Source organism: Cervus elaphus, chromosome 21 (assembly GCF_910594005.1).
Source record: "Cervus elaphus chromosome 21, mCerEla1.1, whole genome shotgun sequence".
NCBI classification, from domain to species: Eukaryota; Metazoa; Chordata; class Mammalia; order Artiodactyla; family Cervidae; genus Cervus; species Cervus elaphus.
The window spans coordinates 14838217-14864913 of NC_057835.1; the positions used below are offsets into that span (position 1 = coordinate 14838217).

A 26697-nucleotide genomic window follows, 5' to 3' on the forward strand; every position below is an offset into this window, starting at 1 on the left:
TTTGGTTTCAGGAGCTATTTCTTCCCTCTTGACACAAGACAGGCCTTCGGTTGGAATGTAACAGACTCTGTACAATGAGTCAAGACTCCCACTGGTTTGCATTTTTCATTAGCGTGTCATTCAAGGAAATCCTGGCTTTTTGGGTCATGGAACAGGCCTCTCTGTTTATCCTTCTGCAGAAGTTAAAAATGTGAAGTATTTAATAATACATCTGAAGATAAACTTGTATTTTGAGGTCTGTTCTCCTAGAGCCATTTGGAGGAATTGCAGTGGAGCCTTTTGTATAAATATTTTCAAAATTTTGTGATTGTCTTTATCTCAACAAGGATCATGGAAAAAGAGGCGTTCTTACAGTCTAAATATCAGTTGAAAGGATTTAAGAAGCTCAGAATTCCAACTCACATTCAAAGACTACTTTCTTCATATTTAATAAAGTATTAACTTTCATCCCAAATGTTTACTGAAACGGACAGTGAATAAACCTTCTGTACCCTATCTATGATCCTACATGGACTTTTTTTTCTTTTAAAGCAACACTGGGAACATGACAATCTGTGACATGCATTTTGTTTTAATCACATGGTGATTGTTAGCTAATGAAAAAGTATGCAAAGTTTATATTGTCCGTATCTAACAGTTACTTTTATTTTTGGAGTATACAGTCTTTTAGGTTTTTGCAGTAACTGTCAGATGCGTTTGTCTTTTCCTATTATGCCTGGTAACCATATTTATTTATTCATTCCGCAATTGTTTGTTGTATGCACACAGTAGTAAGAATTGTGATAGTTTCTGAGAGTCAACTATGAGTAGTCGTGGAACTAAGAAAGAATGGAAATATATGAAAGGGGAAGAGAAGGCGATGCCCTGACTATAATCATGCCCACTCCAGCATCTCCCCACCCAAGGTCCCCTGGCTGCCTCCACATATACCATTTACATGAACCTGTGAGATTTTATTGTGTGTCAGAGAGTCTTACTCCACATCAACTATTAATATATGGGCACTTTGGGTACTTCTGCCTGAGGAGTTACCAGCCTCTGATTCAGACCAAAGTATAGGTTTTCCTGGCAGTTTTTTTCCCACACAGTTAGAGATGCTCCAGGATCCTCCAAACCTACTCCACCCCCCACTGCTGGCATAGAACCCCATCCCAGGATTTCTCAAGCATCTCACCCCTCTACCCCTCTTTCTCCTGGTCCTTCTCAAGCTTACCTCCTGGAGGAAGGGTTGAATTTTATGCTGGTTTATCATTAACTAGGAGAAAGTGGCATAAAGGCAGGAATACCCTTGAGAATTTCTCAGGAAGATTCTATGTTTGTGGCCAACACATCGACAGTCATACATTTTCCTTTCAGTGTACTCTGTTCATTCGAGCACCAAATAAAGTGGTTGGCTTACATTTAAGGGCTATAATGTCATGAGCACACTTATGCCCGCACACACACACACACACACAGTCACACAGGTTTTATAAATGCCAGACTCAGTTGTGAGCTGCTGAGATGTTGGAATAAGCAAGGCTGCAGAATCTGAGGGATTAGCAGATTCTGTAATATCTTCCTTGGTTTCCATGGCCTGGCCTCCTCACAGTGGGTTGGTGAGGGTAGATGCACACACGCTTTTTTTTTTTTGGTCATGCCGTGTGGTGTGTGGCGTCTTAGCTCTCTGACCAGCCATCAAACCTGCTCCCCGTGCAGTGGAAGCGCAGAGTGCTACCCACTGGACCGCCAGGGAAGTCCTGAAGCTCTGATACTTCTAACTAGTAATTCCTCTGCTACTCCCACATTTTGTGAATGCATGTAATTGAGTCATAGTGGAGTATGTTTCTGCATGAGGTTCCTTGAGGAGTGTGAGACCCTACAAGATCTGGACATTTCCTGGAAGTGCTGTGTTTTATCTTGAGGGGAAAAAGCCACTTTGCCTTCATGCTCCGTGATATAGTTTGTCTTAATGTAAAACTCTCTTTTCCCCCACAAATCTTCAGTGCCTTGGAGAGAGACTCTGTGCTCATCCAGTTGGGGTGGGGGTGGGTCCCCCTGCCTTACCTCTGTTTATGCTCCAGTCCACTGTCAGGAGGAGACTGTGGGGTTCAGCACACAGAGACCCAGTGGGACCCCCTCAGAGGCCTATTTGGCCCATGTTTCCTGCACCCACGGGGTCATCCCAGCGTCTCCTCTCACACCCACCACGTTTCCCAGCTGAGGACCACGGGTGCCATCCTGGGGCCAGTCTGGAACCCCATTCGCATCTTGGTAGAGGGAAAAGCCGCAGGAGTAGGGGACAGATGTGGGCTTATTCCTGGTGTGAACTTGAGCAAGCCGTTTAGCGTCTCAGGATTACAGGGTTTGCCTTTGTTTTCAAGTAAAATGTGGCGGCCCTGTGCTTGCTGTGTCCGACTCGTTGCGACCCCATGGACTGTAGCCCACCAGGCTCCTCTGTCCTTGGGGTTCTCCAGGCAAATATACTGGGGTGGGTTTAGGGATAAATTAGGAGTTTGGGACAAACATACACACTACTCTAGATAAAATAGGTGAACAACCAGAACCTACTGAATAGCACAGGGAATTATACTCCTTATCTTACGATAACCTATTATGGAAAAGCATCTGAAAAAGAATGTGTGTACATACACATGTATAGCTGAATCACTTTGCTACATGCTTGAAACTAACACAACATTGTAAATTAACTATCCTTCAACTTAAAAAATAAAACTTTGGCAGTACAGAAAATATGTAATGTCTTAAAGTCTTCCCAGACTTTAAGGGGTGAGCTTTTTTGACTGTTAGAAATGGAGAAAAACGGCGGAAACATTTCTGGCACAGAGCTTAGCTGAACCTCAAGGCTTCCCTGGTGGCTCAGATGGTAAAGAATTCACCTGCAATGCAGGAGAACCAGCTCGATCCCTGGGTCAGAAAGATCCCCTGGAGAAGAGAATGGCAGCCCTCTCCAGTATTCTTGCCTGGAGAATTCCTTGAATAGAGGAGTCTGGCGGGCTGCAGCCCATGGGATCGCAAAGAGTTAGACATGACCGAGTGACTGACACACCTAGTTGAACCTCAGCGAATGCACAGGAAGTAGACCAACACCTGCTCACCCTGAGTCCCTGCCCTCGGAGCCCAACGAGAGGGACAGCCCATTTGGAACAAAGAGTGGTCAGTGAATTGGCAGGAAGAGACTGTTACTGCGGGGTCTATTCCTGTGGCAGAGGGCACACACTCTCCGATTTTACTGATGTAATTAAGTCATCATTACACTTGAGTGTAAAGACCTTTTAGTGTCACAAAAATACCAAGAAACACACCTACTGACCGAAAAGGAAAATATGGATTCTTGGGTTTTTTCCTGTAACTGGACAACATATAAATGAACAATGTTGGTTGGCCTTTTTTCTTCCCTTTCAGATAAAAAGGGAATTGTAACATATCCATTATTCATTATCCCAAAAATGTTTTGAGAAGAGCAGAGTCACTAGTTAAGGTATTTTTTATAGTAGAGCCAATGGCTAAGAGATAAATGCAATTAACTTGAAAGCCTTAATATTTCTTAAGCCTGACCCAAGAAGTAGCCGAATACATACAACTCACTTGTCTTGGAACTCTTGCCCTGTGTGAGGTCCGCTGCACTCAGCTCTAATCCAGCCTTCCGTAATATTTTTCTCAGGTGAAGACGTGGTAATGCAAATATGTCCCACCCCGCCTCCCCATCCCTGTCCATTGTAAGAAACTAAAATGTGATGTGAGGCAATGTGGCATCTCTAATTAGCGAGCAAGCATGACAAGATAATGATGGCTCGTTAGGTTCGACTTTAAAAACAGCACTTCTAATTTATGCTAATTTTGCTTGAAAATTTTTGTATAGTCATGGCCAGCCCAGAAGAGGCACTTTGTGCATCTGAGCCCTGCTCGGTTTCGTTTTGCCCCGCCCCATCTACTTCTTGGGTATTAGTGTCAGACTCAGAAAAGTCCGGAGGGCAGGGGAGACCTTGCATCCAGGGCAATCCCCGTGTTGTCTCTCAAAAAGAGGTCTGGCAAGGGTTGAAAGTGAATTTTAAACATTTAAGCATCCACTTTGAGGTTTTCTTTCCATGGTGAGAACTCGTGAGAAATGGCTTCAGTTATTAGCTGGATTGAAAGGAGACAAATTTAAAAGGAGTGGAAAACAGGAGAATGTTTGAAGCTCTTTGGGAACAAATAAAGACTTGGGGGAAAATCCCCAGGGAAAGTTCTCTGATATTTAGTAATCCCAAAGCATAGAGGAGGGAAAAAAATAAAAAACCCAGTTCATCTTAGTGCATGAGTCATCACTTCATTTCTCTAAATTACAGGCAGATTGTTAGTTCTTAAATCAACTCAGGTCATGAATTTTGTGAACCATACTCTGTGGGGAGAATTTTTTTTCTTTCTTCTTCTTCCTCTTAGCCTTCAAAACATTTTTTAAAAAAATTTTCCATAAGTAAGTGGACAGATGCCCTTCCAGAATTTAATTTTGAAATTGATGGGGACAAATAAGGAAAATGTTCCCATATCAGTTAACCCCAAATTGGCAAAATTAAAGAAACGTGAGAATTGATGCAATGGCAGTTTTTGGTGCACTTTTTTTTTTTTTTTGGATGAAGAAGTCAGATCAGTCAGCAATAATATGTATAGTATCTACCAGGAGAACCCAAAACCATTGGATTCAAATTACTTAATTCCAGGGAGTTACATTCTCAGAACTAAAAATACTATTATTGAACCCCTGCTGTTTACCAAGCACTTGCTACATCCCTGATCTTCCCATGAATTCTGAAATAGGGTGATGTGGGTCTGAATCGAGAGGCATTAGAGGACTTGTCTATACGCAACAAAGCCATTCAGTGGCAAAGCCCGGAATCAGACCCAACTCACCTGGGCTCTGATGTGTCTTATTTCTGTAAGGCTCACATGAAGCAATTGGGAAGTACCGAAGGGCCGACTCAAGTGGTACAATGCATCCCTGGGACTTGAGGAGGTGAAGGTGAGTGTCTGGGAGGACTTCACAGCTACAGTGACTGTGTAACTTATCCAGAATGAGACAAGGGTGAGGGTGGCTCTGTTACTTGTTATGCCAAGGCAGTGGGTATAAACAGGCATTGTCCTCGGCAAACCTTCGTAAGGGAGGTGGACTGGCGGGATGGGCAGGTCAACAGTGACCTTCTCCTCCTGCATCCCAAGCATGCCCTGATGCCTTCATCATGGAGCCATTGCCCAGAACACGGGCAATGTAGAATTCATAGGACCCCTTGTGAGACCGGGGCCAGGCCTGAGTGACTGGCACAGACCTGGTGATTCAGTGGCAGCTGGAGACCATAGACTGGCCCTCCTCCTGATGGGCATTCCTGGGGAAAGGTGCCTTCAGCTCCACCAAGGCATTTTAGAGGGAGGGTTGGACTTCGGAATTTTTATCTTAAATCTCCCAAGTTTTAAAACTGACTCTATGGCATCACCGACTCAATGGACATGAGTTTACGCTCTGGGAGTTGGTGATGGACAGGGAAGCCTGGCATGCTGTAGTCCATGGGGTCGCAAAGAGTCAGACACGACTGAGTGACTGAACTGAAGTTTAAAAAATGTGTGGAAGCTATATTCAGAAGTTTACAAATGATATTTTGCAAGTTGGATTTAGACTCTGAGCTACCTATTTGCCTTCTCTGATATAAATTAGAACAGATTTTTTTCTTGAAATATTATGGTCCAAGTCTGTGTAGCCCAAAGTGTATCGTGTGGAGAACTAGTTCTGAAAGGATAGAGGCAGGAAGTGTGTTTTTGTGAGGCCAATGAGTTTGGGGAATACTGTGTTAACCAAGTTAAAGAAACAGGAACCTCACGAACCTTTAGTAGATCCATGCTCTGTGGATCTTCAGAAGAGGGTACAGTGTGGAGTGTTTCCCAGGCCTGCTGGCTGCTGTTGTATCATTGTTGTGTCTCGAAGTCATGTCCATCTCTGTGACCCCATGAATATAGCCCATCAGGCTCTTCTGTCCTCCATTATCCCTCGGAATTTGCTCAAATTCATGTCCATCACATTGGTGATACTACCTGACCATCTCATCCTCTGCCATCCCCTTCTCTTTTTGCCTTCAAATCTTCCCCAGCATCAGGGTCTTTTTCCAGTGAGTCAGCTCTTGGCATCAGGTGGCAAAAGTATTGGAGCTTTAGCATCAGTCCTTCCAATGAATATTCAGGGTTGATTTCCATTAGGATTGACTGGTTTGAGCTCCTTGCAGTCCAAGAGACTCTCAAGAGTCTTCTCCAGCACCATGATTCAAAAGCATCAGTTCTTAGGCACTCAGCCTTTATGGTTCAGCTCTCACATCCATACATGACTATTGGGAAAACCATAGCTTTGACTATAGGGACCTTTGTTGGCAAAGTGATGTCTCTGCTTTTTAATATGCTGTCTAGGTTTGTCATAGCTTTCCTTCCAGAGAGCAAGCATGTTTTAATTTCATGGGTGCAGTCTCTGTCTGCAGTGATTTTGGAGTTGAAGAAGATAAAACCTGTCACTGTTTCCATTGTTTCCATCTTCTTGCCATGAAGTGATGGGACTGGATGCCATGATGTTAGTTTTTTGAATGTTGAGCTTCAAGCCAGCTTTATCCCTCTCCTCTTTCACCCTCATCAAGAGACTCTTTAGTTCCTCTTCACTTTCTGCAATTAGAGTGGTATTACCTGAGGTTTTTTATATTTCTCTCAGCAGTCTTGATTCCAGCTTGTGATTCATCCAGCCCAGCATTTTGCATGATGTACTCTGCATGTAAGTTAAATAAGCAGGATGGCAATATACAGCCTTGACATACTCCTTTCCCAGTTTTGAACCAGTCTCCCCCTTTCTTGAAGCATTAATTGGACTAGTTGGGCATGACTTTTGGGAAATGCTGACCTAAGTGAGTAGTTTTCTGATTTAAGCATATTCTAACTACGTGAAAGCTCTAAAACCATGTGTTTCTCCGCACTTCTACCCATCAAACAAAAGCTTGTGGAATGAAATAAATGTTCATCCTGAAGTACCATTCCTGCAGAGTTGAGCTGTGTGATAAACAGTCATCCTGAAGTACCGTTCCCCCAAATCTGGGCTGTGTGAGACACCAGCTGAGCTGTATGTCACTGTTGTGGTGTGATGGGGCCTGGGTTGGACCACTCGTGAGTTGATGGCGCACCTCGTTGGTGGATGAGAAGGGCACTGTTGGTTCAGTTTCAAGAAGTGAAGTCCTTTGGAGGATCTCTAGAGAACCTAGACAGTAAAACGTCACTCTGCACTGCACTAAGGGTCACGATAGCAGCCAGATTGTGTTTAAAAGGGATGGGGGGAGCTGTCCTTGAGGGTGCCCATTATAGTTACTGCCCTGGGATCACTCAGGCTCCCCAAGAAGTGGCCTTTGAACATGTTGCTTTCCCAATCAATCAGCACAGACATTTGGAAAACATCTTTGTTTTTATGAAATTACTGTTAATAAGCTGATGCTTTCTTAGAGCCTTAGCACTTCAGTTTCTTGTTTGGTTTTTCCATTAGTATCCCTTTAATTTTATTCCCAGCAGCATATTAAAAAGTCATTCAAGGGAAATTTGTCCTCTCCCTTTACAAGATAACTCAGTCCGCAAAATGTGATTTAATAAAAGCTTTGATATGTATTTATCAAGGAGAGTGAATATTTTTTCTCATTCCTGGCTTCAAGCTGTATTTCTTTTCTTAAACATTTTCTAAGATATACTACATACTTTGCCTCTGGGTAAATACATTTTTGTGGTGGCGTACTTATCCCCAAATGTCATATTATAGGGAAGCATTCATGGTTCAAAACGTTTTATATCCAGCTACCTAATAAACATGATTGGAGTAATCCTTCACGATCCCTGAGGTCAGGGACCCTCTCTGTATTCCCCGACTCTGGGATATTGTTCCCACCAGATGTTTGTCAAATGCATTCGTAGCCTGGAGATTGAAGTTGTTTTCCAAATGTTCCATAGATGCTTCTTCATTTCAGATAAGCTGGTTGTGAGTGTGGGAGGGTGTTATTTACATTACAAAAGGACGCTCTGATAAAGGTGACAAGACTAGAGGCCTGTTGAGGAAAGTCTCTGAAATGTTAACGTGTACATCTATGAGGGAATAAGGTTTAATATCAAAGGTTTGATTTATAGAAAACTTCAACTCCCATAAACAGAAAGATTTACCTTTATGGAAACAGCTGCCAGTGGAGCATAATATTCATTTATAGTTCAGAGCAAATTCTGTTACCTCAGCCCTGTTTTCCTCAAGGAATATTGAATCAGCGGGCCCTGGGATCTACGCACATTCTCCTTATAATAAGACTTCCGTCCGAACTGGCCATTCGGAGGGAGCTTTATTTGAAAGGGTGACTTAAGGAACAGTTATTTGGGTGGGGGGGGGGGATGTTAGAATGGGGAGCATTCCACATTAGCTGCTGCCCCCTTTTAAGAGGCCTGTGCTTTTTGAGTTAACCACTATCCTAAATTGCACTCATTTATAATTTGCAAGAGGATTAGTTAGATCTTTATGACATTTCTGGTATGTGACAGCTTTTTAGAAGTCAGAAACTTAAAGACCTTTTGTGAGTGTTGTGCCTTGGGGGCATGAGAGTTATTCAGATATTAAAAGATATCATTAGTGCCTGCTAGTACTTCATGAGCATGTTTAAAACATACACAACTTAAAATTATCCTTATTAAAAACAACTTGATTATTTGACAGCCATGCTGGAACGTTAAGTCTTAAATAACTTTATTTACAAAAAGTAAAAAAGCTGGCCATTAAGTTGGCTTTCAATGAGAGCAATGTGTAGATGATATGTGATATGTAGATGATATGTGAGAGTGATGGAATGCCAAAGTAGTCATGGCTGTGCTTGGCAGGAAAAATAAGCACCAGTATTTGCAGTATAGTATTAAGTGAAAAAAGCAGAATACAGGTTGCATATAATGTCGATTAGTTACATAGAAATCATAAAACGTGAATTACGGTGGCAAGTCAAGAAAAAAGAAAATAGTGTTTTAGAGGTGCAGAATTAAAGTTTTGAATTTGTATTTCCAGTTTGCTCAGTATTATGTTAAAAACAAAAGCAGATTTTTCTGATGGTTTTCTTTTTGCCGGTAAACCTTTTTCCTGAGTGCCTTGTGTTAGGAAGCAGAAGACCAGGGAGAAGCATCCACTTTCACGCACTTTTAGCAGTAAATATACAGAACACTTGTGAACAGAATCATTTTTTAACACTGTATTCTGATTTGGGAGACGAGTTTTGAGACTCCTTTTATTACCCAGGTGAGTTTAGAAAAAATCCCCTCTTCTCTCTAGGCTCTCCTGAGCCGTTATTCATTCCCTCAGGAAAGGTTGTGATAATATTTGGGCAGCTGGAGAAATCAGATGCAAGATAGTAAAAGTGACAGGAAACTATATAAAAGAGTGTTCTTTTATTTTGGAATCAACTTAGTACCCATTGCTGCCTTTCCAAGTTCTAAGCTAAGTTATTAGATCGGTTAGCCCCACTCGTGAGAAACCCACCGGCATTTCTGGCAACATCGTTTTAAGCACTGAACAGTGCTGTCTTCTCTCCATGTGCAGACTGCCCCTGGGCCACACGGTTGTCCTCACTCCACGTTTCCCCACAGTTCCTACTTAAGAGAAGTAAAATGTTCATGTGCAGCGGTTTCCAAACTTCTATGCATCTCATTTGTAAAACCTTTTAAAGCGTGCATGCCATATGCATGTACAGGTATATACATCTATACATACTCTTTTGTACTAATACTGTATAATTATCTAACATAAAATAGTACGAGAGTTTTGTTTTTCCTCCCATGTCAAAGTAGACACTCCTGTGTGCATTGCAGGGAGGTCACTGATCTAAAGAAATGGCCTGAGTGGAAGGTCTTACATCAGCCTCTCCCTTTTCTTTTCCTTCTTTTTTTTTTTTTTTTAAATAAAGTTTGTTTATTTTTGGCTGTGCTGGATCTTCGTTGCTGCTCGGGCTTTTCTCAAGTGGCAGCGAGCAGGGGCTGCTCTCTCGTTGCGGAACATGGGCTTCTCGTTGCGGTGGTTTCTCTTGTTGTGACTCTCTGGCTCCAGAGCACAGGCTCAGTAGTGTGGCACACGAGCTTGGTCGCTCCTCGGCATGTGGGATCTTCCCAGATCAGGGATCGTATCGGTATCTCCTACATCAACAGGAAGATTCTTTACCACTGAACCACCAAGGAAGTTTCTGTAGTAGCACCACCAACAATGTAAAAATTACTCTCGCTAACCACCTACCTCTTGGGAACCTTAGAAAAAATAAACCCAAGTATCCACACTTGCAAATTCTAGCTAACATTTGTTGATGTTGCTTCTGCTCCAAGCACCATTCTGAACACTTCATCTACATGGTTACTCAATCCACGTAACTCTGCGAGGTGGTTCACCGGTGGGGAAGCTACGGCACACCTGGATTAAGTAACTGGCCCAGATCATATAGTCAGTAAGTAGTGGAGCAGAATTTGACTCGAGGCCATCTGGCTTGAAATTCTGTCCTCTTAACCACCATGTTTCCCAGCACCTAGTCAGCAATCTCCACTTTAGAATAAATGATGTGATTAAGTCTAAAAGACCCTGATGCTGGGAAAGATTGAAGGCAGGAGGAGAAGGGGACAACAGAGGTAGAGATAGTTGGATGGCATCACTGACTCAATGGATGTGAGTTTGAGCAAGCTCCAGGAGATGGTGAAGGACAGGGAAGCCTGGCGTGCTACAGGCCTTGGGGTCGCAAAGAGTTGGACACGACTGAGCGACTAAACAACAAAGTCTAAATGACTAAATCAGCAGCAGCGTATCTTGAATCGTTGGGTCAAGACCCAGGCTCATGGTTTACTAGGTCATTATAGAACCTCAGAACTGGTGGGAATTTAAAAGGCTAAGTAACTCCGTGGTTCCTAATCTGTTCACCAGTGAAAACTCTTTTTCTTTTATGAGGTAGGATCCTGATAAATTCTCAGGATCCTGAAAAGACATGACTCAGGAAACTCCTTTGCAGTCTAAGTTTTAATTGTTTTAATGAACTCTCATTATGTTATAACATGGAAAATGGTGTTTTCATGACTTTTCTTTTTTTTTTTTTTTTTTTGGTCTTTAAATACCTTGTTGTACCTATAATTATTATTTTCCTAAGAATGGAGCTGCAATTGCTTCAAGATGAAAGAGCCATAGTGCTTGTGGGTGGGTATGCTCCTCCGAACTTTAGAACTACAACAGAAATTAGAGGTTCACAAGGTAATTGCTGTGATTACAGTTTTCTTTTCGGCCCCAGACAGGAGCTCTTGAAACACAATATTCTACTAATTTTTTAAATGTACAGTTTTCAAGGCAACAAGGAAATTGCTGAGAGTGTGTACTATTTCTCCCTCGTTTTCGATGAAAGTTAGCATCTTGTTGGATCTCTTGCAATTGCTGAGGGAAAAGCAGACATCAAATGTCTTACAAGACTGTTAAAAGGCTTAGAAGAATTTGAAGTACTACATCAGCCTTATGATATTACACAACTAAAGTTATTTTGAAAGAAAGCTCCTAATCATTAGCAGTCCAAGGTAACAATAACAACAGCTTTTAAACATCTCTATGAACCTTTCTAAGCTTTATATTTCTAGATAATTCATTTCTTTATAATATCTGCAATTTTACATTGCAAATAATGGAATTACATATTATTTGCACATCTCACACAATAGACATCAATAAATGGCAGACCTTATCCTTTATTCTTTCTAATTGCTACAGACATACTTTTCAGTGACCATATAAGCCCTTCTCTTGGTTTCATGCTTTACTTTGTCATTTCCCTGTTGTTAGACTTAGATTATTTGTAGTTTCTTATACTGTAAAACCTGGTGATGAGTTTTATACTATCTTCCTTTTATTCGTTCTTGAGGAGATGTGGGTCGTTTTGATAGGAATTGTCAGGAGTGGAATTGCTATGTCAAGTGTAAGAGCAGTTTTGTGACTTGGAATACACTTTGTCCTGATTATCAATTGGGACTGTTTCTCTGAAGCCTGTCCTTTCATTGTTTGTATTATTGTTTCTTTCTTTCCTTTTTTTTTTTTTTTTTTTTTACATCTTTATAAGGATAAAAAGACACTTCACTATTGTTTTACTTGGAATTTAAAAGTTATCAGTGATTGAAGTTCTTTGCATAGGTTTACTGTTTTTAATTTCTTATGTTAATGTCTTTTGTCCTCATTCTTCTGATCACAATAGCAGCAAAATAAAAATTCCACATAGTAATTATGTCCTACGGATGTCAACGTTTTTTCCTCTTCTTGTTTTTGGGATTATTTTTTCTTCTTAGTTCTTTTATCGTGAGTTTTCTGTTTTAGTCTGGTTTTGATCTTGTTTTTTTTTTCTTGGCTTTTCCCTAATAGTGTCTGTCTGTTTTTAGACCTCTTACTTCATACACATAGTGTATTTTTTGAGGCTTAACTTTTGTTAATTTTTTTTTAATATGGAGTTTTCTATATTGATGTCCCAATAAGTACTCTGTAAGTGTGCACAAAATTTTCTGATTTTAATTATTTAAGTTATTTTAATGGAGAATTGCTGGGTTATAAAGTTAACCATGTTCCTTAAAGTGTCCCAGTCTTCCACTCTAGGGTTGACCTGGCAAGTCCTGAAATGTGTGTCTTTAACTCAGTTTTAGTCCAGTGCAGGCCATCAGCTACATTTGTGACCTGTGTTGGTGAGCAGACTGCTACGTGGTTCAAACATGGTTCAAACATGTGTGTTACGTTTCTAACAAGGACAGTGTTCTACTGTACTTAATCATTAAAAATCTACTGTATCCCAAGATGTTTCTCTCCACAGTTTTGTGTTGTTGTATAATTATCATTGTTAATAATTTCAAATTTTGAAGTGAATTTTTACAATAAATTGGGTTTACTATAAGACCCACACAAAGAAAGTATCCCAGCCTTTGATATTCTTATGTGCCTTGGGTATCCAAAAGAAAGGTATAGTTAATTAGCACATAGTGTTTTCCAAATTTGCGGCCTCTTTTTTTCCCACGGAATGCCTTCCAGCATCTCAGAAATAGTTTTCCACGAACCTCAGTCTGGGAAGTGCCGCTTGAATCCATTTCGCTGTTTGTTCACAAGAAGCGACCTTCATTTGCAGTAGTCATCTTCATGCAGATGTGGAGTTGGGGTTTCTTGATCTCCACTGTCAAATCAGGCCAGTCTTTGTAAAAACCATTACTTAGCAATGACCGGATCTACGGTCAGCAGCTCTGAGGTTCCTTTTGGAGAGGACACAAGAGTTCTAAACTTGGCCAAGCCGGGGACGTCACCAGTGGCTGAGAGCCTGTCTCCCCTAAGAACTTCTTTTCTCAGAAGCTGGGCCCTTGAGCCACCTATAGAAAGCTTAGTGAGCCAAAGACCCGAGCATAAGAAGCAACAGACCAAAGCCTGTCTTTTAACTGGAGAGGCAGTCTGTTGTGGCAGAAGGAACACAGACACTGGGGGTTAGACTTTACAGGGTGAAAAGCCTGGTTTTGCCATTTCCCAGACTTTTGGCCCTGGACACTTGGTCTAAATCAGTTCCTTCATCTTTAAAAAGTCACAAGAGAAGCCACTGCAATGAGAAGCCTGTTCACCACAACTAGAGAGAAGTCCCCACTTGCCACAGCTAGAGAAAAGCCCCCGGAGCAACAAAGACCCAGCACAGCCAATAAATAAAATTCTTTTTTGACAGGCACTAAGTATGCTTATTTTATATGATTGATAGTCTTCGAATACAGAATTCAAAATGAACTTTTCTGAACATTTCTTGGGGGACAGAGAACACAAAAAAGTGACACAGAAATGACTGGAATTAGAATCTGAGACCAAAGCCACAGTTGATCTTTTTAATCTCATAGAGGTCTTAAATGTAAGATCGTTCTAGGGTCACTCACTTTTAAAAAATTAACATGTCAAAAGAAATTTAAGGTGTCTTTCCTTTAGAACAAAATCTAATATGCTAAGAGAGTTGAAGCAGTAGGATATGGTCCCTAGGACTTGAAAATGGTTTGTTTTCAGAAAATTAGAGCCAAGAGAAGCTTCGTAGTGGCCAGTCTTCCAAGTTGACAGGTCAGGAAGCTGGGAGCCTGAGAGGTCTGAGAGTGGGGTCAGAGTTAGCTGCCAGGTGACCCTACCTGGATCCTGGGTGGGGTCCCATCTGTGCACTGTGAACACCTTGGTCTCCAGGTCACATGCATTCCTAGGGCAGGAAGCTGGCTCTGCAGTGGGGAAAGGCAATGAGTAAGTATGTGTGTAGCGTCTTGAAAGATTCATAGCTCCATATGTTGGAGATGGAAATGTAAGGAAGAAGTCCTTATGATAAGTGCTCTCACAGCACTGCAGAGAGATTCGTTCTCAGCAGGAAGGGGCAGGTTTCAAAGAAGAGATGATAAAACTCAATCGTAAAGGTTGAGCCTCTGTTTGTAGTATGTTAAGATGGAGAAGAAAAGGCAAAAGTATTACTGAGGACGAGAGCTGTATCTACTGGAGTTGGCATCTCCAGAGTCAAACAGAGGTCAGACAGGTGCTGCGTACAACTGGGCACCATGGACCTGGACTGCCAGCAACATCGGGTGAGAGATCGGAGAGAGCAGGTCATTGTGCTGCAGAAGGGAGCCTGCGGAAGCCCGTGCGGTAAGGCAAAGAGGGCTTTCAAGGTCGTTGAAAGACTCAGCCTGCTCATTATTCTAAGTTTTAAAGCAAGAGAGTGCCATGATCGGATTCATAGTTTAGAAGAACTCCTCCCTCTGCCCGGGACATGGTGCAGCCCTGAAGTCAGGCCGGCACCAAGGGGATGGGTTTAAGGACTGCTGCAGAGGTGGGCCTGGCCGGGTTTTGTGGTCTCCTGAGTCCAGCTGGGCATCTCAATATCCTCCACCGAGGTCGTGCGTGGGTGTGGAGGGGAGAAGGCTACTTCTGGAGGAAGCCTTAAATACGAAGTGTGATCCTAGAGGAGAAAGTGGATCCAGCCACATGAGAAATAACTTAGAAGTTCTGCCTGTGTGACACCCAGCCGATCGGCTCTTTCCTTTCCGATCTTGCCCCTGTCCCTCCCATTCCCAGCACATCAGCCAGAGTCATTTTTCCAAAGTTCAGGAGTAATTGCCACCTTCTTTCTTGTAAAACCCCAGCAGCCCCACTCTTGACTTACCTTTGCCGTCAGAATAAAACCGAACTCTTTCTTTGGCCTCTCCTCCTCACGTGATCTGGCCCCCGTCCATCTCTTTATCCTCCACGTGTCCACGTGGTCCAGCCACGTGGCCTCCCTGGTGCTTCTAAACCACAACATCTCTGCTCTGAGGAACGTTGGTTTGCACCTTGCCGTTCCCTGTCTCTCCCTCTTCGAAGAAGAGCACTGTCTGGTCTTTGCCTGGTGTCCCCACGCCGAGTGTGGGCATTGGCTGTTGAGAGGAGTAGGTGTTTGTGGATGGGCGCGCCCAATCTCTGGATAGTTCCCTCTCACACTGCTCAGTGGGGACTAAAGCGACCGCTCCATGGACCAGAGCCGGATTAGAAGTACCAGGTGGAGAAACTGTCCCTCTTCTTAAAATAAGCTCCTGATTCCCTCACTGACCCCAAGGATAAGCCCACCAATTCTTTTTGAGGGTTTTTCTGCCAGTCATGCTTAGTAGTGTTTTTCGCTCTGATATTTTAAGGTGTACCTGGAAGCTTTCACAAGCCTGTGCATCTCCATGTGCTGTTGTGATTAGTTATGCTCTCTAACCTATTTTTCTCTTTGGGGGCACACATGCCAGAGATCAGGTTTAGTGCAAGTCATGCCCAGTGTCCAGCATGGCTCTCAGTGAAGGCCACGGAGGCTGCTCTGCAGTCCCCGGGTGCCCCTGAAGCCACATGGAAACCCTCTGTGAGGCTGACTCATCACCACCACACCCAGCACAGTGTTTGGTTAGCAGATGGGCCCACGTGAAGTGGGGGGCGGGGGGTGTGGGGACAGCCAGGTGACTCAGCCCCAAGGAGCTGCAGGCTGACCTCCTCCCACTTTGCTTTTGTCCCCTCCCCCCTGTAAAGAGCGACTTCAGGTTCTCAAGCTAAGCGTTGATCTCAATTCCTCTTTGGCTTCTTCCGAGAGCGTCCCTCAAATGGGAAGGAGGTTTCGGAAGTTGCTTGTCTCGTGGCCTGGTTACCGAATCCTTGGCTGATTTTGTCTTTTAAAGTTTCCTCCATTCTCCACACCCACTGTGTCAGGCTGGCAGCTTGGAGAACACGAAGCTCACGAATACGGGCTTGCGGGTCAGGAACCGGGCGTGAACCTTGACTGCGTATCTGACTTGATGCAGGATCTCGGGCCATCCTGTGCTTCAGTCTCCTTTTCAGTAAAATGTGGGCGACAGAGACATCCTTATCGGTTACTGTGACGATTAAATAAGAACACAGTCCTGTTGTTTTTATCATCCTCATCATCAGTGTTGGGAGAAGGGGGGTGAGACCGGGCCGCTGTAAGCCTCTAAGGAAGACTTCCCTGGGGACTCAGTGGTTTAGAATTCCCCTGCCCACGCAAGGGACACAGGTTCGATCGCTGGTCCGGGAAGATCCCACACGCCGAGAGGCAACTAAGCCCACGTGCCACAACTACTGAGCCTGTGCTCTGGAGCCTCCTTGCCGCTACTACTGAAGCCCAAGCACCCTAGAGCCCACGCTCCCCGGCAAGAGAAGCCACCGCAGGGAGAAGCCCGTGCACCGCAACTGGAGAACAGCCCACGCACAGCAACAAAGACGCAGCACAGCCAGAAATAAACAGACAACTTTGTGAAAACGTCTCTTTAAACGAAAAAAGTCTCTTAGGACAGTTAGAGGTGAAGGAGGCGAGACGGAAACACTTTGCTGTGGCGGTGTCAGCCGAGGAGGGCAGGGGCGCTTCAGGACAACTCCCTTGAGCAGGTCCCACGGAGCCAGCAGGAGTCCTCAAGGGCTGGGCCCGCCGAGGTCTTCACCGCAGCATCCGTTTCGTGATGGCTCCGCAGCCAGGCCCTGCTTCTTCCAGGGCCCAGATATGCACCAGAGGCAAAGGCTGCACTCACCAACGAGGGCTTGAATGCTGGAATGTGGGTGACCCCGTGGACCTGGGGGCCCCGCGTGGTAACAGCGCCGGATAGTGTGGGACCAGCAGGAGTCAAGCCATTCGGTGTAGAGACCCAGCCTCACGGGGCAAAGCAGGACTGGGCTTAGCGCTGCGAGTCAGGTAGGGTCTTATTATATGGCTTAAAGGGCCTTAAAGGTGTCGTTCCCACTTTCCTCTGTTCACTCTGCTGATCCCCACAGCAGTACAAGAGTCGGTTTAGTGGTTCAGCGAAGACTCTTGACTATGACAGTGCAAGGTTGTATGAAACACTTAGGTTTTTAAAATGAATAGCGCTTGAGAAATAAATAGCGTTCTGTGAGTTCCAGTGCTGTTCTGTCTAGCTTTACTTATAGATGCCTTCAGTATAGAAGCAGGTTCCGTTGACTCACATTTACTGAGCCCCTGCTCTGGGCCTTGTGTAGCCACTTCCTTCAAGATGTGTACACAGGGAGCGGGACTTTGGTGAGCCGCAGCTTTATGCAGTATCTTTTCTTCAGCCTGGAAAGTTGATAGGTTGGTGCTGTTTTCCTGCATGGCATAGATCCTTAGAATCAATCAGGAGGTATTGCTGAAGGAATATGGCATCACCAACTCAACGGATATGAGTTTCAGCAAACTCCAGGAGACAGAGGAGGTCAGGGGAGCCTGGCAGGCTGCAGTCCATGGGGTCGAAAAGAGTCGGACACGACTTAGTGATTGAACAACAACATTGCTTAAGGTAATTCATTGATCTTTGCTGCTTATCTGAGCTGTGAAGTGGGGTCCAAACCCTTAGTCCTCAGCTCCCACAATTCTCTACTGCCTGTGAATCTGATTCCCCTTTTGTGAATCCATCCAGCTACAGGTGGAGTAGAGGACAGGAGAAGTTTCTGATTGAAATCTGTATAAACAAAGGAGAATCTGAATTTTAAGGACACTTTTATAGTCTAAAATAGCGTAAAGAGCTTAAAACCTTTGTGGATGACCTGTCAGCTTTCCCTTTTTGAGATGCATTATGCAAATCACGTTTTATTTTAGGTTGATCATTTCCCCTTGTGTAGCAGCCTCATTCAACTCGTGTTAATCTTGAAACTAAGACACGATAACATCTCTCCCTCTTCCTTTCATGTGAGCTACTCTTGGCCTTGGTGCTGTGTAGCTGAACCACAGGGTGCCTCTCAGCGCCCCAGTAACTTCCACTCCTCAGGTTGATAGGGGCTGTGCTTCCAGCATTTGAGGTGAATGCAAAAGAAAAAAGGAGAGCGGGAGCAGGCCACGCCACTTTACATCTGGGGAAGAGTTTGGAGAAAAGGATTTCAGCAGAGATGTTAGCAGTTGCAGAAGCTCTTGGGTGGATTCAAGCTTATGGGTTCCGAAAGACTGTGGATGTGACTTAGACACGAGTCTAGAGTGTGGGAACAGAGTCAGAGGGCAGCAGCCCTGGATCTCATAGGGCCTGGCTGGCAGTAAAGAGGACTTGGGTTTTACTCTTGGTTCAGTTCAGTCGCTCAGTCGTGTCTGACTTTGGGACCCCATGGACTGCAGCATGCCAGGCTTCCCTATCCATCACCAACTCCTAGAGCTTACTCAAACTCATGTCCTTCGAGTCAGTGATGCCATCCAGCCATCTCATCCTCTGTCGCCCCTTCTCCTTCTGCCTTCAGTCTTTCCGTGCATCAGGGTCTTTTCCACGGAGTCAGTTCTTGGCATCAGGTGGCCAAAGTGTTGGACCAGCGGATTCATCCTTTCTCCCTTCCGTATGTATTTTCCTTTCATTAACGGAGCAAGTTCTTACTCAACATCTTCTGTGCTAAGAAAGAAACAAACACAAGTGTTATTATTGGAGCGCTTTCAGTTGATAAGTGGGGAAAGAAACAGAGGTACTTAAAGCCCTAAAATTCAGGGTAAAGGACAGTATGATTGGGGAAGTGTGGCCAAAATCCCAGGGTAGGGAGGAGTCCTACTTTATGAGTAACTTCCTTCCTGTCTCATCTAACGCAGTCCCACGCGTCCCACCGGTCCTAGTGAAGGGTTTTGTTGTTGTTCTGCTGTAGCAGGTAGAAGCGGGGACGTGCAGCTGGGAAAGCAGGGGCAGAGGCAGTGCCTGGCCCAGAGGAGGGACCACTCTGTGCCAGCCACAGCTAATGGATGAACAAGTGAGCGAGTGACATAAAAACCCGGGATTGACCCTCAGAACAGAGACTCAGTTGCATTAACCTGAGACTGTCCACCAGAGGCCTGGATGAACCCTCACCTGAAGAGCTTTAGGGAGGAGAGTTCCAGGCAGACAGGTCAGCCGGTGCAAATGCCCTGAGTGGGGGGAATGGGCGTGACTGGATTCCTGTGCATTTCTGAGAGCATCTGTTGTTTGCATTCCACTGTGACTTAGGGATGCCCCTCGGCCCAGAGGGGTACAAAAGGTTCCCTGTCCTACTCCAAATGGCTTCTTGATTCTCAAAGAATTTTTTTTTTTCTTTCTCATGTGCAGTTTGAATAATCTTTCCGAAGCCTCAGGTTCCCGGCTTCTGTCGGTGTGGTCTCTCCAGTAGGCTCGCTCTCATTTGCAGCAGCCTGTACCTTATCAGAGTGTTCAGATGCCCCAGCCCTTTTAAGAGGAAATGACATGGTCACTCTCCCTTCTGGCTCCTTAAGTCACAGTGCCCTTCATCGTCACATCGGCTTACTTTCTGGGCCCATACTTACTTGGTCCATGTTACAGTTATACACGTGCATTCTAGGGTGTGGAGTCTTGTGATGGATAACTAATGTAATGACTTGGCTAGAAGGCCGCACACAAGCCTCCATCACTATTTCATTCTCAGCGAGTGTATGAGAATTAATTAGGCATCTCCCTCCTCCCAGAAAGGCAGTGGGGTTGCTCAGCAAGATGAAGGATGAAGCATCTGGGCTTTGAACCAAAATTAGGCCAGCATCATCTCCCTTTGATTTTCCTATTAAGCCAGTTGCACAGAAGAAGAGCTTTCACCTTGTGATTACGGGACAAATGCATCTGTTGAAATGCATTTCTGAAATTACCTCCCTGAATAGGACTATTAAAATAATAAAACGGAAGCACTCATTTTTTCCCCCCAACTGGGTAAAAACTCTTTTCATTGAAGAAACCACTTTGCTAGTGGGAGTGCTTGTTTCAGAAACGCTGTGCTGTCACCGCTGCAAGTGTTTCAGAAATTTCTCTCCTGGAAGCACCTCCAAAGGTGAGGGTAATGACAGCAGTTTTTGAGCACCTGCTCCGTGCAAGGCTTTGTGTCAGCCACATCCAGGTACTTTCATCTGTTTAACGTTCAGCATCGCTAGAGGATGGGAGGTGTGATCGATGTCTTCCCAGGCACGTTTGTGAGACATTCTCTGAGGTTATGTTATGCACTATTTGCTTTCTCTGTAAGTATACGCATAAGACTTAGCACCAAAGACTTGTGCTTTATTTTCAAAAATCACATCTACCTAAAATAAGACACATTTTTTTCCCACTTGAGTATATTGAAAAGAAGGTACCCTGGACTTAGAAAGTAATTCTGAAAGAGAAAATCTTAATGAGTGTTAACAGGCATATTGGCATTGCTCATTTAACGTAGGTGTACTGTATTCCAATAAAATGTTTTTAACAGTTGCCAGAATAACTATCTTAAGATACAAAACTAACTGAAAATGTGTAAGCTCTGTCTGTCCTTTTAAACAGTTACTCAAGATACTGTGTGGTCATATTCCTCATACATATATGTGTGACACACACATATACATTCACACATTTAACACATACACACTCACACATTTAACACATACATACTTTTAGACCTCAGCTGTTCAAAACCATCAGGGGAAGAATTGCAGAGGGCCTTGTTTCTCAATTCAAAATTCTATTCGGCCATTTTCAAGGCAAGCCTTGCATTGCATACGTTGCTATTTGGGGAGCTGAGAATAATGAGGGGTTCGTTGATTCATTATTTGTAACTTCGTTTCCTAAGTGTTTGTGAGCTTCCGCTCAGCTGGACGCCGGAACTGGGAATTCAGCCATGAAGAGGTTCCAAGGGGCCCACGTCCGTAGGGCTGTCCTTCTCCCAGTGGAGGGAGAGAAGTTCCATACAGGTCACGACCAGGATCGTTTCAGGGATGTGTAGCGCTGTTGAGTATCCAGTGTGAAGTGTATGAGAGAGTGAATGGTGGGGGAGAGCGGATACGCTGCTTTAGGTGGATCATCTGTGTGGTCATATTCCTCATACATATATGTGTGACACACACATATACATTCACACATTTAACACATACATACTCACACATTTAACACATACATACTTTTAGACCTCAGCTGTTCAAAACCATCAGGGGAAGAATTGCAAAGGGCCTTGTTTCTCAATTCAAAATTCTATTCGGCCATTTTCAAGGCAAGCCTTGCATTGCATACGTTGCTATTTGGGGAGCTGAGAATAATGAGGGGTTCGTTGATTCATTATTTGTAACTTCATTTCGTAAGCGTTTGTGAGCTTCCGCTCAGCTGGACGCCGGAACTGGGAATTCAGCCATGAAGAGGTTCCACGGGGCCCACGTCCATAGGGCTCTCCTTCTCCAGGTGGAGGGAGAGAAGTTCCATACAGGTCACGACCAGGATTGTTTCAGGGATGTGTAGCGCTGTTGAGTATCCAGTGTGACGTGTATGAGAGAGTGAATGGTGGGGGAGAGCGGATACGCTGCTTTAGGTGGATCATAGAAGGTCTCCTGGAGGAAGGAGCTTTTTTTTTTTTTTTTTTTTTTAATTTGGCTGTGCCAGGTCTTAGTTGGGGCATGTGACATCTAGTTCCCTGACCAGGCATGGAACCCAGTCCCCTGCACAGGGAGCATGCAGTCTTAGCCTCTGGACCACCCGGGAGGCCCCAGGAGGGGGCTGCTAACCCGAGGCCTGGGTAAGCAGAAAGAGCCCTCACCTGAAGAACTTAGGGAGGAGAGTTCCAGACAGACAGATCAGCTGGTACAGATGCCCCGAGTGGAGGGGACCAGGCGTGGCTGGATTCCTGTGCATCTTCAAGAGCATCTGTTGTCTGCACTCTGTTGTGACCCAGGGATGCCGCTCGGCCCAGAGGGGTACGAAAGGCTCCCCGTCCTACCCCAAATGACCCCTTGATTCTTAAAGAATTCTTTTTCACTCTCACATCCAGGTTGTAGACTCCTTCTGAGCCCTCAGGTTGCTAGCCTCTGTGGTGTGGTTTCTCCAGCAGCCTCTCACTAGCTTGCAACAGCCTGTACCTTCTCTCTGTGTTCAGATGCCCACACTTGCTAGGACTGTGCATGAGATAAGCTGTCTCCGTATAGAGATGAGAAGTACTTTTCGAGGTTAATGCCCCTGCTCTTCAGTAATGCAGAGAAGGCGGGGCTGCTGTATTGCGGAATTCTTAGATGGGGAAGGTATTATTGTGTTACTAGAGATCAGCCTGTTCTCCTGGATTCCTGCCTTGGCTCATTCATCCTTCTCCCCTCTCCCTCTCTCCTCCTTTCACAAACACATCCACTTTTTCGAGTTGTTCACCTTCAGATGCATACTTGGAATGCAGGCACGTATTTTAACATACTTTTAATGGGTTGAGAGAGAGGATAGTTATGAAGCCCATTCATCTGCCTCTTTTCTCTCCGCTTTATTTAGTTTTTACACACAGGACATTTTAAAAGATGTCACTGCCGAGTGTTGCTCGTCTGGCAGTCGAGGGGATGGCGCTCTCTAGCACATTTAGACATGTGTTATTTCTGGAGGGAGCCTTGTTTGATTGAAGGACAGCATTTCCTGGCTCTTTTCAACACGGAGCTCTAAAAAGTGCATTTTACTTGGCTGCCTATTGCCAGTGGCCAAATAGGAGAGTGTAAAAAGAGAAGTGTCACCTAGATGTAATGGTGGCTGTGGATGTGATTAATAACCTTTAAAAGTAAGTACGTGAACTTTACATCCTATTAGTTTATAGACAGGTTGGTAAGAATCCAACATAAATTTCTGAGACTTTCCCTCCTGCAGAAAGGAAGCAGATAACTGGCCTCATAAAATGTTATGGCTAAAATCTTCCCCAGCCCTTTGCTTATTGGGAGTCATTAACTCTGTGCGTGGACATTAAAGTCCACTCATTAATTTCTCTATGAGTAGAATCATTCTTCAGTGGTTATCACTCCCTGAAGCTAAGCCAGTAGTGTATTTTCTTCCATAAGGAGATCTTTTGTTCTTTCTCTAAAGTTATTAAAAAATCAGGAGACACATGAGCATGCCATCTACAGTGGGTTTTTAGGTGGCTTGTTTGAAAAAGCGTCAGCTGGTTTTTCTCTTACCTGATATGTGACACCTGGCAAGCTGTTTGACTTCTCCAAAATAAAGCAGGCATTTTCATCAGGAAAAAAAGATGGCAGTAATAATGTATATAAGGGCTTCCCTGGTGGCTCAGTGGTAAAGAATCTGCCTGCAATGCAGGAGCCGCAGGAGACCCGGGTTCTATCCTTGGGTCAGAAAGATCCCCTGGAGGACGACTTAGCAACCCACTCCAGTATTCTGGCTTGAAAAATCCCATGGTTGGAGGAGCCTGGTGAGCTACAATCCTGAGGGTTGCAAAGAGTCGGACACGACTGAAATGACCTAGCATGCATGGTCAATATGTATATAAAAAAATAAATGGTGGCATTTATTAGAATTATTTTTTAAAATATCCTTACCACAAAAGCAGTTCATCAAAGGATAAACCCTTTGGATCCCATCTCTTAAAATGAGTGCTTATTTCGTTACTGTCTTCCCTCCCGCTCTTACCAGCAACCTAACTATCTTAACTCAGGTTTGCCTCTGCAAACTGGTGCACACTCCCCGCTCAAGATGAGACTGTTCTGTTTCAGTTCCTCAGGGGAAATCATTGGAATGCAGAACTGGTTAGTGATTAGGGGGTGGCATTTTACTGTGAAGACCTGGATTCAAATCCCTACTCCGCCACCTGGGCAAGTTACACTTTCTAACCTCTGTTTACCCGTCTATAAAATGAATCCAGTACCAGCACTTACTTCAGAGGTTTTTTGTAAGAATTGAGTGGAATAACCTGTGTAAACCTCAGCCCCTGTTTGACTAAACATTTATTAAAATGTTAGTTGTCTTCCCTCTTTAAAATACAAATCTCAGATCTTTGAAATAACTCAAGCTTCATCTCTTCTCTGAAACTGTATCGTAAAACACGCTTTCATAAAGTGTGATGTGCAGTGTCCCTGGTGTTAAATGAGATGATTTGAGGTAGTAAACAGGTGAGCATTTTGTGTAGTTAGAGATACTTTGTAATTTTTAGGGTATCGCCTGTTAATGGTGAGTGATCCAGCTCTTTACAGTGTCCATTTATTTTTTTAAAAAGAAGATATGAATGGGGGGGTGGGGGGAAAGGGAATGGATTTAAAGAAAAACACTGATTTAAAAAGAGTACCAAAAAAGGGAATACAGGTGGGATGTGGAGGTGGGAAATAAGTGATGGGTGTGGCAGAAATAGCGTTTGACCTGCAGTCTGATTTTTATCGCAGCATCCCATTAGATTTGGGATTCAAGAGCCATTTGTGGAAAATGTGACTTTTAGCACTTTCTGACTCTATGACTTTGGCCAAGTTAATATTTTCCTCCCTTCATCCCTTCTTACAAATATTTATTAACAGTCTATCACATTTCCTTATCTGAAAAATACAGATGCTGCTTTTTTTTTCTTGAAGATGCTACACAGAGAATCTTATCTGTTGGGTATGTCTTCTCTACCAAGCTTACATCTGGTGTAGTAAGCGCTCAGTAAACTTTAGTTCTTGTGTTGTTTAGGACTTGTGGTTACAAGTGACAGTCCCAACTTCACCTGGCTGAGGACTGAAGGGAGTTTATTGTCTCGTGTCCTCAGTCTGCAGGAAGGTTAGCGGTGACACAGCCTTGAGGACAGCTGGACGCAAGGACTGCCTGCTCCACCTCTTGGTTCTGATGCCTCGTCCCTGTTAGCATCATCCTGTCTGGCCCGATTCTTCCGCCACAAAAGCCCTGGTGGCCCCCAGGCTCGCGTCGTCAGAAAGGGGCTGAATGTTATGATCCCTGTTCTCAAGCCCAGAAATCCTAGACGGGACTGAGCCCGGCGTACACCATGTTCACCCAGAGAGCAGGAGCCAGAGGAAGGCAGCAGGGCCCCTTGAACCCTATGTTCAGAGCAGCAGGAAAACCCGTTTTGCAGAAGGGGAATAGTAGGTGCCTGCTCCCGTCACCGTGTGCCTTCCTGCAGTGAGGAAGGTCTTACCCTCTGTGGGCCTCACTTCACTCATCTGGTGTCTTCAGGTTTAGCTGATGTAATAGGCGTGAGTGCACATTTAATGTTCTTAAACTATACAAATGAGTTTATTACGATGGTTGCTGTTGCTCCTGCCCTCCACATCTTCACATAACCAGCCAGGGGTTCCCAGCCTGTGAATGGATCCCAGATCCTTGGGAGAGCAGAGAGGGGCTTGTTTTAAGAAGTTTACATCAGCGTGCCATGGGTGTTATCTTACACTGACTTGCTTTTGAAGTGTGACACACACATAGAAAAGAGTACACATCCTATGTGCATGGTGTGGTGAATTTTCAAATGAAACACAATTGTGTATCCAGCACTTGGTCTTAGAATCAGGAGTGACAGTCCCCCAGTATACCCCACCCCCACCACTCTGGTAACACAGGTAGATGGCTGGAGATGTGTTGATTCATCACGTAAGAAATCATGTGTAAGCATTACCAGCATCATGGTAGAGCTTGCCATGTTGTGATTTTTAATAAGTGGAATTTTTGAAATATCAGCATTATGTCATCAAAAAATTTTTTAACACTGAAAGTGATCCTCAAGTTAAAAGTTTGAGAAGCGCTTTGGGGCCACTCTTATTTGTTACACCCCCTTGAATGTTTTCTTTCCGGCTGAAGTTACCATTTGGCGATGTGCTTTGTCCGCTGGGAACATGTCACTTGTTTGCCTTTCTCCCTTCCCAAGTTATAAGCTCTCCAAGTGAAGGAATCAAATCTTAAGATTTATTAGGTGTTTTCTATTTTCTTTCCTGTGCGTAATGTAGCACAGTTACCAACTGACCACCAAGTTATCCATTTCACCCAATGTTGAGCCTTGTGGAATAACTGCATTTATCCCAAAACTACTCAAATCCTGGGCAAATCATGTCTCTGAAACGGTTCACTGTTAGACAAATGTGCCAGTTTCCTGTTGCTGCAGTGCTTAGCCCAACAAATGCAGTTATGAATGAGTTTTTCTTTTTCTGTTCTTTTTTAAACTTACCAAGTTTTCCAACATTTTCTCTCCCCGTTTTTCTCTTTTAGGCTCTAGACCAAGATAGAACAGCCTTACAGAAAGTTAAGAAGTCTGTAAAAGCAATATATAATTCCGGTCAAGGTAAGTACTTACAAACACGAACAGCACCAAATTATATGTATTTATGTATATATAGTCTTGAACTTCCCTGATGGCTCAGATGGTTAGGAATCTGCCTGCAATGCAGGAGACGAGTTTTTCTGTTGTTAGGTGCTAAGTTTATGAAAGGCTTGGCTACAAATGGAAAACCA

The 26697-nt window shown here is 44.1% G+C and overlaps 1 protein-coding gene across 3 annotated transcripts in view; it reads left to right on the forward strand.

Annotated features, from left to right (window-relative positions):
* ASAP1 (ArfGAP with SH3 domain, ankyrin repeat and PH domain 1) overlaps positions 1-26697 on the forward strand; it is a 328169-nt gene that overhangs the window by 168273 nt on the left and 133199 nt on the right. For all 3 annotated transcript variants that reach the window (XM_043879145.1, XM_043879144.1, XM_043879146.1), the window contains one exon: positions 26455-26527. In XM_043879145.1, coding sequence (XP_043735080.1) covers positions 26455-26527 — 73 coding nt within the window. The remainder of the gene's footprint in view (positions 1-26454; positions 26528-26697) is intronic.